General features: G+C 41.6%; 1 protein-coding gene across 10 annotated transcripts in view; it reads right to left on the bottom strand.

The window, feature by feature from the left end:
- Positions 1 to 15,403, bottom strand: part of LOC125460802 (anoctamin-4) — a 216,386-nt gene that overhangs the window by 116,682 nt on the left and 84,301 nt on the right. For all 10 annotated transcript variants that reach the window (XM_048548780.2, XM_048548779.2, XM_048548778.2 and 7 more), the window contains one exon: positions 14,469 to 14,672. In XM_048548780.2, the coding sequence (XP_048404737.1) occupies positions 14,469 to 14,672 (204 nt within the window). The remainder of the gene's footprint in view (positions 1 to 14,468; positions 14,673 to 15,403) is intronic.

Here is a 15,403-nt window from a genome sequence, read left to right as displayed (position 1 = left end):
AAGGTCACAGGGATCAGTGCTAGGGCCAAAATTACTTGCTCAGGTGACCAATGAGAGAAGTGAATGTACGAACACCAACTTTGTGGATGACCCAAAAATAGATGGGAAGACAAGTCAGAAGGACGACAACCTGCTGTGGCCTTTGGACAGGTTAAGTGGGCAAAGACTCTTCAATTGACATATAAAACTATGGAAAAATGCAAGGTTATGCACTTTGGCAGGCAGGATAGAGGAGCTAAATATTACTTAAATGAGAACATTAACAGAAAGCTGCAGCACAGAGGGATCTGGAAGTTTTCAACCTTGTATACAGCTCAGCAGGTAATATGGAAGGCAAATCGATGGTCCTTTTTCAGAAAAAAAAGGAACAGGGGAATAGAGAAAGTAACAGGTATGTCTTGCTAAAACCAGACAGACAATCATTAGTCAGACAACACCTAGAGCACTGTTTTTGTCCACTTATCTAGGATATACTGGCTTTGCAGGCAGCGTATAAAAGATGCATTAGGTTGATCCACAGCATGAAAAGATTTTAGGAGAAAGTTTAAGTATATCACATCAGTACTCATTGGAGTTTAGAGGAACAAGACAAACTTATTGAAGCATCAGGTTAAGGGCCTGTCAGAGTAGATGCAGATCCCCTTGTGGGCAGTGTCTTGGTCTAGAGAGTATAATCTCAATAAAAAGGGGTCACCCATTTGAGGGGAGAGGAGGAATTTCTTAAAAAGGTTGTGGCTCTGGAATTCTTCACCACAGAAGGCTGTAAAGAGGCTGAATTGTTCAGTATATTGATTTTAAAAATCTCTCAACCTTGAATAGGTGAATCAAAAATAAGGTAAAGGGCCAAGACAGGAGAATGGAGTGGGAGATCATCAGCCATGATTCCATTGAATGGCAGAGCAAACACAAGAGTGGGTCAAGTGGCCTACTTCTGCACTTACATCTTATGGTCTAATGGAGTTGGTGGGGGCAGGGGAAGTCCATGGAAAGGGTGCTTAAAAAAACAACAAGCTCATTGTTTCATTCTGGCTGGTGTCAAAATTGGAGCTTCAATCATCCAGGGGAGACAGAGTGACGATGTTCTATCACACTCATGATGTGGCCATGTGGACAGGCTTTGGGGAGGCATGAGGAGCGTAACTTGGTTCAGTTTCCAGCTTCTGTCTGAAATTGGTTTGTAACTGAAACGTCAGCCTTCCTGCTCCTCTGATGCTGCTTGGCCTGCTGTGCTTATCCAGGTCTACACCTTGTTGTCTATTTATGACGCCCGTCTTTGGAGGCAGCCTAATGGGGCACTCAGGTGCCTCAGTCTGGAATCAAAACAGACTAGAGAATGTTCCTTACTCGAAAATTGCATCTGAGGATCTGGAGACTGCTTTCGAAAACGTAGTGGAAAGCAAGATTATCACAACAGATCATTTTAAAATAAAGTGTTCCTCCCATCAAATCATCTGATATTGAAAGTTGTACTTAGATCTTCACCACAAGTTTTATGAGTACTTTTAACAAACTTAAAAGTAATCTACAAAAAATAGACAGGGCAGTTTAGCTAAAAATTACCTCATAGTAAGTCATCACACAAAACACCCACAGATTTGGCTCTCCTCTCCAGAGGACTGACGCTGATAATTATGCTCATTATCACCAACTATCCCAAATGAAATCATCTTAAAAACACCATTAGGTTGTAAATGTTAGATACAAGGTAGATGTTGGAATAATAACGATTCAGCAACTTGCATGACTAAACTCACTGTTGACTCAGTGCTAAAAAATATTTCTATTAGTCTCCCCTAGTTAACATAGCAAACTATCACAAACTAAAGTGTAAGAAACAGTACAGCACAAGAACTGGCCCTTCAGCCCACCAAGACCATGCCAAGATAATGTCATTCTAAACTAAAAACAACTTTCTTCCTGTAACCCTTATTCCTGTCAATTCACGTATCTATCAAGATGCCTCAAACATTGTTAATGTACTTACTTTAATGCCTCCTCTAGCAGCACATTCCATTCACTTACCACCTTGTGTAAAACACATTCTCTCATCTCTTTCAAAGAGATCATAAACCAAGTAATTAACATTTCTACCGGGGTGGGGGGGGGGGGGGGGGGGAGGAGAAGGGTGTCTGACAATTCATTCTCTACGGGTGTCAATTTTGCACATTTCAAGCATATGCTCCTACCCTGCGACATTCGAGTGAAAGTAAGCCGTTTGCCCAATCTCTCATTGCTTGTGCCCTCCAAGCCAGGCCATATCCTGGTAAACCATTTCTGTAGCTTTACCAAAACCTCCACATCCTGCTTGCAGAGTGGCAAGCAGACTGGGCAGAGTTGTTGGAAGTGGTTTTATCTTTCATGCTATGCATGGCTAACCTGAGCAGAAGAGGAGTGAGAAAATTTCCTTGGAGTGCTAGGGTCTTTGCAGGCAAAATCAAGCTTATAATAAAACCAATATGCCAATTGTGTACACAATATCCAATGGAATTAAAACACAAAAAGGTGGTGACAGAAACAAAAAACAGTTAGACCAAAGCAGAACAGCAAGTGTCATCGATTAAATTTTGGATACAAAAAAACTTGAACTTAAATTTTCATTTTAGACTCATGACCATTCCCCCACAAACCACTTTGCTGTGCACTGCCACACCAGTGGTGTAAAATTGTTTGACTGATTTGTGCTTGATGTGTTAAAATTCGTTCCAATTTTTGCAGCAGTACTCAATTGCTTAAGTCTGTGGGTACAGCTATGGAGCTAATAAAAACAGAAGCTTTACCAAGCCAAGAGCACACATGGAATTTTTCTCCAAGGAAATGGACAGAAGGGGAAATAATAGGGCCAGTTGGCCCTGGAAAAAATTTACCCTGCATTTTTCCAGCTCACCAATTATGTGCTGGGCAAAAAACTTTCAGCAAGAGCTCCCTCAAATGGAAAATCCTCAAGTGATCAAGTAACAACCTCAATTCATCAGCTTCCTGGTCACCTGCCTCCTCAGAAATTTGGGGGTACAGCCAGATATAGATAGGTGTGGAGACCAAAAAGCTAATTCATGCTTAACCTGCATATTCTCCCCACCACACCCCTACCATGACAAGAATTAAAAAAACAAAATAACTTGTCATCTTTTCATATCTTGATCCCCATAGGAACTGGCCTCAGCTGGCAGACTTGTGGACCCAGACACTAGTGGTCTCCAATTGGACAATCCAATGCTAGCCAGTGTCAAGGCTTGTGATAGGGCAAGATACTCGCTTGCCTGAGCTGATTGTTCAAAGTGTGGAGCTGAGCATGTCATATAGGAAAATTCCACTTAGGATTCTGTATGCACTATCACGTTAAACATTTAAGTAATGCAAGTAAACCTGTAGGTTTGCAATTAGTATCACTTTTGCATTGCTCGGAAGTTAGCCACAAAAGATGTATTCACTGGTTTGTACAGTTTAATGGAAAATGAAACATCTTAATGACTTGTGTAGGTATCATCTACACAATCAGCTGTCATGGAAGATGCAACTTGAACATTATTCATCATTAAAAGAAAGATCAGAAGAGCCAGAGGAGGTGCGGGGGGAATGTATTGGAGTAGATAGAAGAGGTTTTTTTGGTCGAATGCTGAGAATTGGTTGCACATACAATTGGATTTGTATTCCACTGGTCAATGGCAATGAAGGCTGGGTCTTTAAAATTTAAAGACCATGTTAGGTAGATTTTTGACAGATGGGGGAGTGAAAAGCTTTGGGGGAAGAGGGATGGAGACAGCAAAGGAGGAGCCAAGACCCACCATGTTGGTATTAAATGATGCAACAGGGTCAAAATCTTGCTCCTGTGTCCATATCTCCTCTGAAATACCTTCAGATATCAAATAGAATTTGGTAGAAAACTACACAAAAAGACAGGGCCAAATGAGTTTTTTTTTAAAATAAAGAAGAGGCAGAGAATTTTGGGAAAGCATTCAAAAACATACAGCCCAGGGAATGAAAGCATAGCTATTAATAAAGCAATTATTTTTGTAAAAAGACAGTGCTTTTATTTTACATTATTTTTGTTTGCACTTAATTGCGTAAAGGATTTTATAACCAAAGACTGAGGAAGGAATTGCTGCACTTTTTAAAAAAGGAGTTATTGGAACTCAGTCGGTCTTGTTTACATTTGTACCAGGGTACATAGCAAGAGGGATACAAAGTAACACATCAACTTGAAACTTTTTCACAATTCAAATTCAAATCACTGACACTGAATTTGACGTAACATTTCAATTCTATTCATTACCAGACAGACAGCTGAATAATAGGGCATTTCCTACTTATCTCTGGTGTTGGTTACTGTCCTGAAGATTCTATAGGAAGATGAGCAAAGCATCAATCCCCGTTTTGCAAGCTGGTTGGGAAAATGGTCAGAACTCCAAATCCATTATTTGCAAGTCAGAGATCCATAAATTGGCTAGCTAAGGAAGTTTGTGTTTATCTGTCATAAAATGAAGACTTGTTCACAATGTACAAACTGCCCATGACACTGCTCAAGGATGAAAAATAGCAAATATAAAAAAGTTATGACATTCATATATCCTTCCCTTAATGGAACAACCAACACAATACATAAATACTGGCATGCCAACATCACAAATATTTCAAGCTGTATCCCAAAAGCTCCAATTTTAAAAAACAGGCCAAAAAGGATGGATATAAAAACAATCCACCAGTGACATGGAATGGTCGAAGAAATTCTCTAGCAACAAAGACAACATTCTTTTCAATGCAATTCAATGTAGATCAGGTCAAAAGGAGGAAGATAAAACCAATTCGATACCTTTAGGTTATTTCACCTTTCCAAACACAGGTTTTTGTCTGGTTGAAATCAGAAGTGGTGAAATGCTAAAACCCAGGATTTGTTGAATTACCAATGCATTTTATTTGGTCAATGAGTCAACTCTTTCAGATCACATGAAGTGTGACATGCAGAATTCAAAACAGGTTTTCAAATTTGGCTTTACTTTCAGCATTCTTCTCTCTTCAGAGAAGAGGGCCCTCAAGTAAAGCCATCTGACCACTGCAGTCCATTAAGCAGTCATGTAACTAACTGCAAACTCTTGAAGAAAAAAAAAGGCATGCTCATCTAATTTGTTCCAATTTCAAGTTTGCTTAACATTTCCACTTTGAGAAGTCATGCAAGATACTAAAAATGCTGTTTTTTGAAGACCTTTTACTCCAGTCAAATAAACTCAGCTAAGAGACATCAGGCCTGCAATGACAGATTAAATTTGATTCTTATAATTACTCATCTAAAATCTTCATCTGTATCTGTGTACAAGACAGCACTGGCATGGATTGAGACAGAGGTTTGATTACATTAACCTTTGGGGCAAGTATGAAAAACAAAATGACAATACAGACTTTAAAGATGTGGAAAAGTTTGCTGCTTAGCTATTCAAACTGAATCACACGCCAAAAAAGGTATGAAAATACACAAAAATATTGATCACAGACAAATTAAAAGGAAATAAACTTTGGCATGACAATTGTTTGTTTCTACACTGCACATCAGTTTACAAGAACGTTCTCCCACCCTACTGTACTTTTTCTTCTCTTCCTTTCTCATGCAAATATCCAGCTTGTTCCCTATTTACACATCCAATCAATCTCAACCAATTCTTCTCATGGCAAGTCACAGACTCCGAAGCTCTACAGTGACCACCTTATATTTTACGGCCCTTATGTTAGGGGATGGGGAGGCCAAAGTGTGGTTATTTTACTTTGTCCTGTTAAATCCCTTTATCAGTTCTAATAACACGGCCATTAGTTTACAACAACGTTCACTTGAGAAAAAAGCCCCAATCTGTTTAATATTTCCTGATACTTACTCAGTCTATCACAAGAATACAACACTAGAAGTACTTCTCCACCACCATCATCCATAGGGGAGGCAGTAGCCTCATGGTATTATTACTGGACTGTTAAGCCTGAGAGGTGGACAATGTTCTGGGGACCTGGGTTCAAATCCCACCATGGCAGGTGGTGGAATTTGGTCTGGTTCATGAATTTCCTTCAGAGAAGCAAACTTCCAACCTAACCTGGTCTGACCTACATGTGACTCCAGACCTGCTGCATTGTGGTTGACACTGTGGGCAATAAAATGCTAGCCTCGTCATTGATGCTCTCATCCCACGAGTGACTTTTTTTCAAAAAATTCATCATAGATAATAGTCTACCTTGATTTCACTTTCCCAACCTATATTCCTGGTGATAAAAGATTCAATGTCAGTCTAAATATAAATCCAAATCCAAAACCACTACCACCTCGCAAGGACAAGGGCACCAAATATACAGGAACCCTACCACTTGCAAGTTCCCCTCCAAGCCGCTCACCATCTTGACTTTGAACAACTTCGCTGTTCCTTCACTATTGGTGGGTCAAAACCTTGAGACTCTCTCCCCAACAGCAAATCTACACCACAAGGGCCACAATATTTGAAGGTGGCTGCTCACTACCTCCTTCTCCAGGGCAATTAGGGATGTGAAATAAATGCTAGCCAAGCCCAACAACTCAGTCTCCAGCTGTCTGAGGGGTAAAGAATTCCAAAGATTCAGAACCTTCAGAGAAACATTATGTTCTGTTCTAAATAGCTGATTGCCCCAGGTTCCATACTCAAGCCTACCAAGCCCTCTAAAGAGGATTTTCCAAAAATGTTGCACTATCTACAATTGGAGCATCCAGTCTGTTACAATTTATCGATTTCATGGCAATAATATGGAATGGCTTCATGTTTCACTTTATGTTACAAGGTTTAATTTGATCAATAGTAAGTGAATAGTATCAAATATTTCCCTGCTTATAATAAAAAAGGTAGGTTGACCCAAAGTCAACAGCTCTATTCCCATCAAGTGTGTAGATTAAAAGGAGTAAATCTGAAACTGAGACCACATTGTGCAGTTAGTTTCCAAGCCACTTAATCTTGTAAAGAGGTAATTGCTACAAAGCAAATATATTCATTCTCAGGTCAACTGGCACTGGTTGACAATGTTTCAAAATTAAAAAAGTGTCTGCACAAACTTCAAAAACAGTTCCTTTAATTAAAAAGGACTCTATTGCGTGGGTCCGAGCCAATAGTCAGCAATTGATGGTTATGATTGAAGAAGTTGGTTTAGAAGGAAGTTAATTTTTACATATTCATAGGACATGAGTATCACTGGCTGGGCCCGCACTTCCTGCCCATCTGCAAAGTGTTCTAGTAAAGATGGTAATAGCAAGCTACCTTTTTGACCCACTGGGACTTCCTGCACCATGCAGACTACTGTAGGGAGGGATCTCCTGGTTTTAACCCAATGGCACTACAGGAATGGCAATATATTTGGAATGGAAAACTTACAGGCAGTGTTCTTCTACATGGGACTGAATGACAGTTTGGAAGGTGCTGTTTAAGGGGCCATTGGCAAACTTCTGCAGAGCATCACGTAGATGGTACACATTGCTGCCACTGTGCGTCAAGCATCACGGACACCTAATTTTTTTTTGGGCGGGGGGGTAAAGAAGGCAGACAGAAGAGGTGTCACTGGATCAAAACACTGACTTTGATTTCTCTCCCCAAAATGCTGCCAGACCTGCTGTGCTGTTCCAGCATTTTCTTTTGTATTCCCCAGTCAAAAAAAAAGAGTGTTTAAAAGATGATATAGAACATAACAGCACAGTACAGGCCCTTCGGCCCCCGATGTTGTGCCGACCTGTCATACCGATCTCAAGCCCATCTAACCTACACTATTCCATGTACGTCCATATGCTTGTCCAATGACGACTTAAATGTACCTAAAGTTGGCGAATCTACTACCGTTGCAGGCAAAGCATTCCATTCCCTTACTACTGAGTAAAGAAACTACCTGACATCTGACCTATATCTATCACCCCTCAATTTAAAGCTATGCCCCCTCGTGCTCGCCGTCACTATCCTAGGAAAAAGGCTCTCCCTATCTAACCCTCTGATTATTTTATATGTTTCAATTAAGTCACTTCTCAACCTTCTTCTCTCTAATGAAAACAGCCTCAAGTCCCTCAGCCTTTCCTCGTAAGACCTTCCCTCCATACCAGGCAACATCCTAGTAAATCTCCTCTGCACCCTTTCCAAAGCTTCCACATCCTTCTTATTATGCAGTGACCAGAACTGTACACAATACTCCAAGTGCGGCCACACCAGAGTTGAGTTTTGTACAGCTTCACCATAACCTCTTAGTTCCAGAACTCGATTCCTCTATTAATAAAAGCTAAAACACTGTATGCCTTCTTAACAGCCCTGTCAATCTGGGTGGCAACTTTCAAGGATCTGTGTACATGGACATCGAGATCTCTCTGCTCATCTACACTGCTAAGAATCTTACCATTAGCCCTGTACTTTGCCTTCCGGTTACTCCGACCAAAGTGCATCACCTCACACTTGTCTGCATTAAACTCCATTTGCCACCTCTCAGCGCAGCTCTGCAGTTTATCTATGTCTCTCTGCAACCTACAGCATCCTTCGTCACTATCCACAACTCCACTGACCTTAGTGTTGTCTGCAAATTTCTAACCCATCCTTCTACGTCTTCATCCAGGTCATTTATAAAAATGACAAACAAGAGTGGACCCAACACTGACCCTTGTGGTACACCACTAGTAACTGGGCAATCAAGGGAACTGTTTGTCCCACAAAATGTTGACAAAGTGCTTTTAGAGCTGTACTCGTCCAGGCAGAGAGTATTCCATCACACTCCTGATATGTGCCCTGTAGACAGACAAGGAAAACAAATTCCTGGTTTCTGACCTGCTATTGTAGAGATCTCCACCACCAACCCCCACCAAACAGTGGTTAGTCCAGTTTGGTTTCTACTTTCTGGTTATTAGTAACTCCCTAGCCATCAAGTGTCAAGGGGTGATGGTTAGATTCTTTTGATGAAAAATGTTCATTGTCTGGATCTTGTTGCAGGAACGCGAATTCCCATTCATCAGTTCAAGCCCAAAAAGGTCAGAGGTGGGACATTCACTGACAATCACAAAACATTTCCTATCATTTACAAATCCTCACACACTGGAGCAGTCTGTCCCTGCATGCAACCAAGATCAGGACAACATTAACAACTTATGACTTTCAGGGGATGGCTTTATCATCTTTCTGCTAACACAAGGTGTGTGCATTAATTGTGATTACTTTTGCAAGTTTCTTCCCACATTCAAACGACACTAGGTTTATGGAAAAGGGGTGGCTGACCAGGAGAGAATCGCACTAGTCAAGCCAAGAAGCAATGTAGGAGATGCCATGGCGTTAGGTCATGTTAGCAGTTAATGCTCTTTACAAATTTCCATTTCCCGAACAGTGTTTCCAATTTCATATCGTCTTTCGTGGGACTTGAGCTTTGCTGGCTAGATCAGCCTTTACTGCCCATTACTGACTGAACTTGCGATGGTGAGCTGCCTTCTTGAAGCACACTCTAGTCCACATGATTCACATTGTTGTTTGAGGGGAACATCCAGAACTCTGGCTGAGGACAATGAAGGAAAAAAGTGACATTGTTCCAAGTTAGGATAGTGTGGGGGGAACCTTGCAGAAATTTAAACTTAAGCATATCCCTAAAAAGAAAATTTAAAAATTAGAAAAAAGTTGTGGAACCAGTGAAGGGAGAAAGGGGGAAGAAAATTGCTTCACCACTGGCACCTTTGCCTTCTTCCATCCTGGCCCCTCAACTCCAAATTCTCTTCCTTAACTACCAGCATTGCCTCCACGTTGCTCCACAAAATCTAGCTCTAGCCAAACTTTTTGTACCTTACCCAAAATTTAAATACTGAGCTGCATAATTATGTCTGATAATTGCTCCTATGAAATACTTTGGGAAGGTTAAGACAGTGATACAGAGACAAACTGCATTAAAAAACTGCACATCCAGTCCCTATACACCTGTATTCCACATGCAGATGGCCTCAAGGCTCTCCACTGCTTCTTGTCCCGCAGGCCCGACCAGTCCCCCTCCACCGACACCCTCATCCGCCTAGCCAAACTCTTCCTCACCCTCAACAACTTCTCTTTTGATTCCTCCCACTTCCGACAAAGGGGGTGGCCATGGGTACCCACATGGGCCCAAGCTATGCCTGCCTCTTTGTAGGTTACGTGGAACAGTCCCTCTTCTGCACCTACACTGGCCCCAAACCCCACCTCTTCATTACATTGATGACTGTATCGGCGCCGCCTCTTGCTCCCCAGAGGAGCTCGAACAGCTCTGAAGAAGGGTCTAGGCCCTTAACGTCAGCTTTTGTGCTCCTGAGATTCTGCTTGGCCTGCTGTGTTCATCCAGCTCCACACTTTGTTCTGAATTGTGCAAAAGCAAAATCTGACTAAAGACAAATTTCCAATCCGAAAAAGCCCTTTGAAGAAATAAAATTGCTTATTCTTGGAAGCATTTTTACTCCGATGGGAGACTGTATTAAAAAACAACAAGGCACCAGTTCTGACACTGGTCCCGTGGAATGAAGTCACAAACTTGTGCGCGAGAGCTAATTGCAAAAGACGCGACAAAAATATTGTCCAAGCGATGGCGACAGTTCAGGAAGCAAATTTTTTTTAAAAATGGCTTTTGATATTAATGGTCCCATGATACTATAATTCCTTGACATTCTTCCCATCTTTGTAATTTCCAGCAATTTTTAATCCCCTCAGTCTTTGGAGTTTGAAGGTTGGGAGAAGGTGATTTAGCCCCAAAAGCTTGTTCTTCTAATGAAGGTCTGCACTGCACTTAACCCTCTCGGTTCTTTGCCTTGCAAGTTTCTAAAACAAAAGTTTCAAACCTGCTTTTTGATTTTATTCCTCAAATGGATTGCAAGTCTCCATTTCTTTGTGGGGAGTGGAAGGGTAAGGAAAGGACTTTACCCCATCCTTCGCGTCAAAGTGCTTCCTTACATCACCCTTAAGTGGCTTGGTGCTAATTTTAAGGTTACCCCACCTTATCCCATACTACCAAGCCATTACATATTTGCTAGTTTGCAAACACTGGATTGAACCCTGATCAATGCAGAAATAATGCTTTCTAAATTGGCAGGTTTGTTTACGGTGCTTTCAAATATCAAGCATCAGTCATGGGAATTCTACATACATGCCCTTAGCATAGGTCCCAGCACATTCTCTAGTATTAGAGAAGATACAACTTTGCACACAGGCTTCAGCAATCAGGTAATGTGAGCAAAGATCAGTCAACAGACTAACATAATCCAACAGAAAGTCAATTAAGCCATTGAACACAAAGCAGACGACATTTCCCCCCCCTTTTTCCAATACCTTGATAAGATCACCGTTTAAATTTTCCATATTCAGTCAGCATATAACATGCAACTTGCCCTCATAGCATTGACATTACCACAACTCCAACCAGGCCTTCCTCAGAACTGTAGCCATTACTGCAAATGGGGTCTGGCAAGAATTTTAAAAACAATTCAACAACTTCCACACTTGTGATCTGGCCCTTGGAAGAAGGGCCAACATCCCATTAGCTTTTAGAAGTGCTTTTTGAGACTGTTCACTGGTGCTTAAATAACTAGATAATACGTGATGAATATTTCAACAGAATTTGCAAGGTTTAAAAAGAAGTTACTGATATTGAATGCGTAGAGAGATAGAAATAACCCAGGTGATCCCAAAAGACATTTTTTCAAGATGTCTGGACAAGTTTGTATTATATTCTTATGTTTTAGATATCTAACTAGTGTGTGAATAATGAAAATAGAACAGAATGGTTTAACAGATTCCAGAGAGAAGGTGCCAAAATCTATGCCGAGACCATGGGACGTAGAACACCTGGTGACTCATGTCATTTTAGATCTTGGTACTCTCCATTAGTGGAGGAGAGAGCGTGACATTAGTTGACGGAGTGACACTCAAAATGGACTACTTTGACCAGAAATGTTGTCAAGTGTCTTGAGTATTGTAGAAGTGAGTGTCATCTGGTCAAATGGAGATTAATCTGTACTCCTGACTCATGTCTTGATCACAACTTGAGGAAAATCCATGAGCTAATTCAACAAAGGAGGATGTGGAGAGAGCATGAGAGAACCAGGGAGAGAAATGTGCGAGAGAGCCAGAGAGAAGAGACATGGATTAGGAATCAAACAACAGCACATCAAAAACAAAAAAAAAAAAAAGAGTACATATGGAGCAGTATCACGGGGTGGGAAGTGTAGGGTGGAGTGTAGATAGATGAAAAGTTTACTTTGAGATTGTTGGTCAGGGATTGAAATCTTTGTCCTGCTTCTTTTGATGGTTATTGGTTGGCAGCACTGAGTTCATCCAGGGTCACAGGCTAAGGAAGATAGAATTAGGTGTCATTAGATCTTTGGTGGCCCAGCAAAGAAACAATAGGCCAAAAGGCCTCATTTTGTGCTGTAAAATGTCCATGAGTCAAAGTGCAAGGTGCAAAGCTCTTAAAAGGGACAGACACCTGGAGTAAAATATTCAGTCTGGCAGATGCCTTTTTGTGGCAGACAGTTATGATGTTATTATTGGACCAGTAATCCAGAGGTTTAAAGTCAATGGTCTGGGGATGCGGGTGCAAATCCCACCACAACTGCTGGTCTATCTTAAAAATTAATCTCTAATATTGCTGACAGTGAAAACTAGAACGGATTGTAAAATCCCACCTGGTTCACTAAGGTCGTAAGGGAAAGGATGGCAGATTTCCTTTCCTAGTCCAGTCTTCCTTGGACTCCAAATCCACAGCAAGGTTGTTAGCAGGAATTCCCCACCGAAATGGCCACGCAAACCATTCAGTTTCTAGAGAAGCTAAGGATGTGCAAAAGGCTGGCAGTATTACCTCCTTGCCAAGAAAGTTGTAAAAATGTTTTAGAAGTGCATTTTATATTTTTGTTTTCTATTGATTCATTCACAGGATGTGGGTATTGCTGGCTAAGTCAGCATTTATTGCCAGAGGGCAGTTATGAGCCAACCACATTGCTATTGGTTTGGGCTCATGTAGGCCAGAAGAGGCAAAGACTTTTCCCTCTCTAAAATATACCAGGGGAAGGGGCGAAGGAGCAGCACCCTGGAAACCTGTGATTGCAAACAAACCTGTTGGACCATAACCCCTTGTCACGTGAATTCTGACAGTCACCCCAGTCCAACACCAGCACCTCCACATAGTTTCTGAAAATTAATATTGGTTCCATGATTATCATTAAACTCTTTATTCCAGATTTTTACTGCATTCTAAGTCCACCATTTGCCTTGACAGGATTTGAACCCAGCTCCCCACAGAGTTACCAGATTCTCTGGATTAATAGTCTGGCAATAAGACCATTAGGCCATCTCCTTCCTAGCAACTGTCTACAGGATTACATCAAAAAACCTGCAAACCGTTATGAACCATAAAAGGAAATAGTCCTTTGATACAGAACTTGTGCAGTATTGAAAAAGAAACAGACATTTTGTTATAACGTTTCAAGCTGGACTAGTCAGGAGTATTTGCAAGAAATACCAAGACAATAGGAAGACATTTCTTTAGGTTGTCTGAGACACATTCTGAATTCTTACAAATTGTTCCTGAGCACAAGATGAAAAGCTTCAACAAAGCATGATTTTTCAATGACCAGACAGGTTGCCAAGTTATTTCACAATACAAACTGATGACAGCATAATTGCTTGCCCTGATGAAAATGCATCGCAGCTTCTGCGTTTTCTTCAATGCTAACCACAAAATGAAGAGAAGAATTAAATTATAGAAAGACTTCAGAGATGCAATCAATCACCACAGTCCACAAACTCCATTAACGGCTGGTGTGTGTGTGTGTGTGTGTGTGTGTGTGTGTGTGTGTGTGTGTGTGTGTGTGTGTGTGTGTGTGTGTGTGTGTGTGGAAATTACCCTATGCTAACACACAAACTGAACAGCACTTCCACTGACACCATGATTGTGCACCCACACCAGAATCATACACTTACCAGCCACTACTGCTTCCTTTCTCTCTTCTCAGCCAATAACCCATTGGCCACTCTGCCTGCAATTTAATCCCTTCATTCTACTGTCCTCACCATTCTCCTTGCTGCCCCACTTCGACATCCACTGGCTACTCTGATCCATTCTCCTCAGCTGCACTTAGGTGACCTTCAAATGCATGTCATTCACAACACAGCTCCCACCAATTTGATTCCTACACTGTTGTAACAAGTGGAGAACAATGGAAGAAGTGAGCCTCGAAGTCTTGAGCAATACTGCTTTGCAGAGTGAATGGTTGCCTGTCAAGTTACTACTGCAAAGTCTTTGGTAGAAAGCAATGACCTTGCAGGCTCTACAAAAAATGTACGTGGGGTAACGTATCACCGCCACTCAGCAGAAAAACATAGCCACTAAGAAATAAAAACCCAATTAGCTTTCACTGTCCATGAGCTTGGAATGATGATTCAGTAAAGTACTGGCTAAATTCTATTAACAAATGGAAAGCCAACACATGAGCAGAAGAGTGCCAGATCACTAACCTGGATAAGGGTAAGGGTATCTCCCATTGACAACTGCAGATTCAATGGATCCTGAGGAGGAGCAGTCCACAGTCACTGACTTGGTGACAGGAGGAAGAGAAGGATGGCTCACCCCAGACATCTGAGCGGATCTTCGATAGATGGGCACAGTTCTCCGATGAATCTGAACAGAGTTTTCAAACCCATGAATAGCCACACTCACACCTGAAATAAACCACACAGACATGTTAATTTGAGGAGGTCCAAGCTGGTGATCTTAGGTGAAAAGAATGGAGAGTTTCAAAGAGAAGGTTCAGCCCGTTCTGAACACATCTAACATGTGCTACTGGTCTGAAAGTTCCACCTGGCAACTATGTTGTGTGACAAAAGGCACCCACATGCTCTGTAGGGGGAAGATTTCTTGCTTTAGCATGCACATTTCCTTAGTTAGGAGCCAATCTTGAGTAACTGAGTTCAGTCAATTCTGAGCACCATATCTCAAGAAGGATAGCATGGATTCACACAGGAGTGGTTAAGCGTTGGAAAAATGGGATTGAATAGTCAGGTGGTGGAGAACAACTAGTGGTGTACACCTGAAAGACTCAAGGGCCCTTATTTGTGCTGCAGACTTCTTAGGCCATATGAAAAAGGGTTAAATTGTAAGGCAAGGCTGCATTGATTGGCCTTAATCTTCTACCATACCATGAGCATAAGGGAAATTTACAGTGGTTAGCACTGCTGCCTCACAGTGCCAGGGGTCTGGGCTCAATTCTCACTCTGGCTACTGTGTGTGGAGTGGAGTTTGCACATTCTCCTCGTGTCTGCATCGGTTTCCTCTGGGTGCGCTGGTTTACTTCCATAGTCCAAAAGATGTGCAGGCTAGGTGGATTGGCCATGCTAAATTGCCCAGTGTTCAAGGGTGTGTAGATTAGCCGGGGGGGGAGAGAGATGGGTCT

The sequence above is a fragment of the Stegostoma tigrinum genome, chromosome 18 (genome assembly GCF_030684315.1).
Source record: "Stegostoma tigrinum isolate sSteTig4 chromosome 18, sSteTig4.hap1, whole genome shotgun sequence".
Classification (NCBI taxonomy): Eukaryota; Metazoa; Chordata; class Chondrichthyes; order Orectolobiformes; family Stegostomatidae; genus Stegostoma; species Stegostoma tigrinum.
Note: the sequence above shows the minus strand (reverse complement) of the source record. Positions and strands in the feature narration are given on the sequence as shown.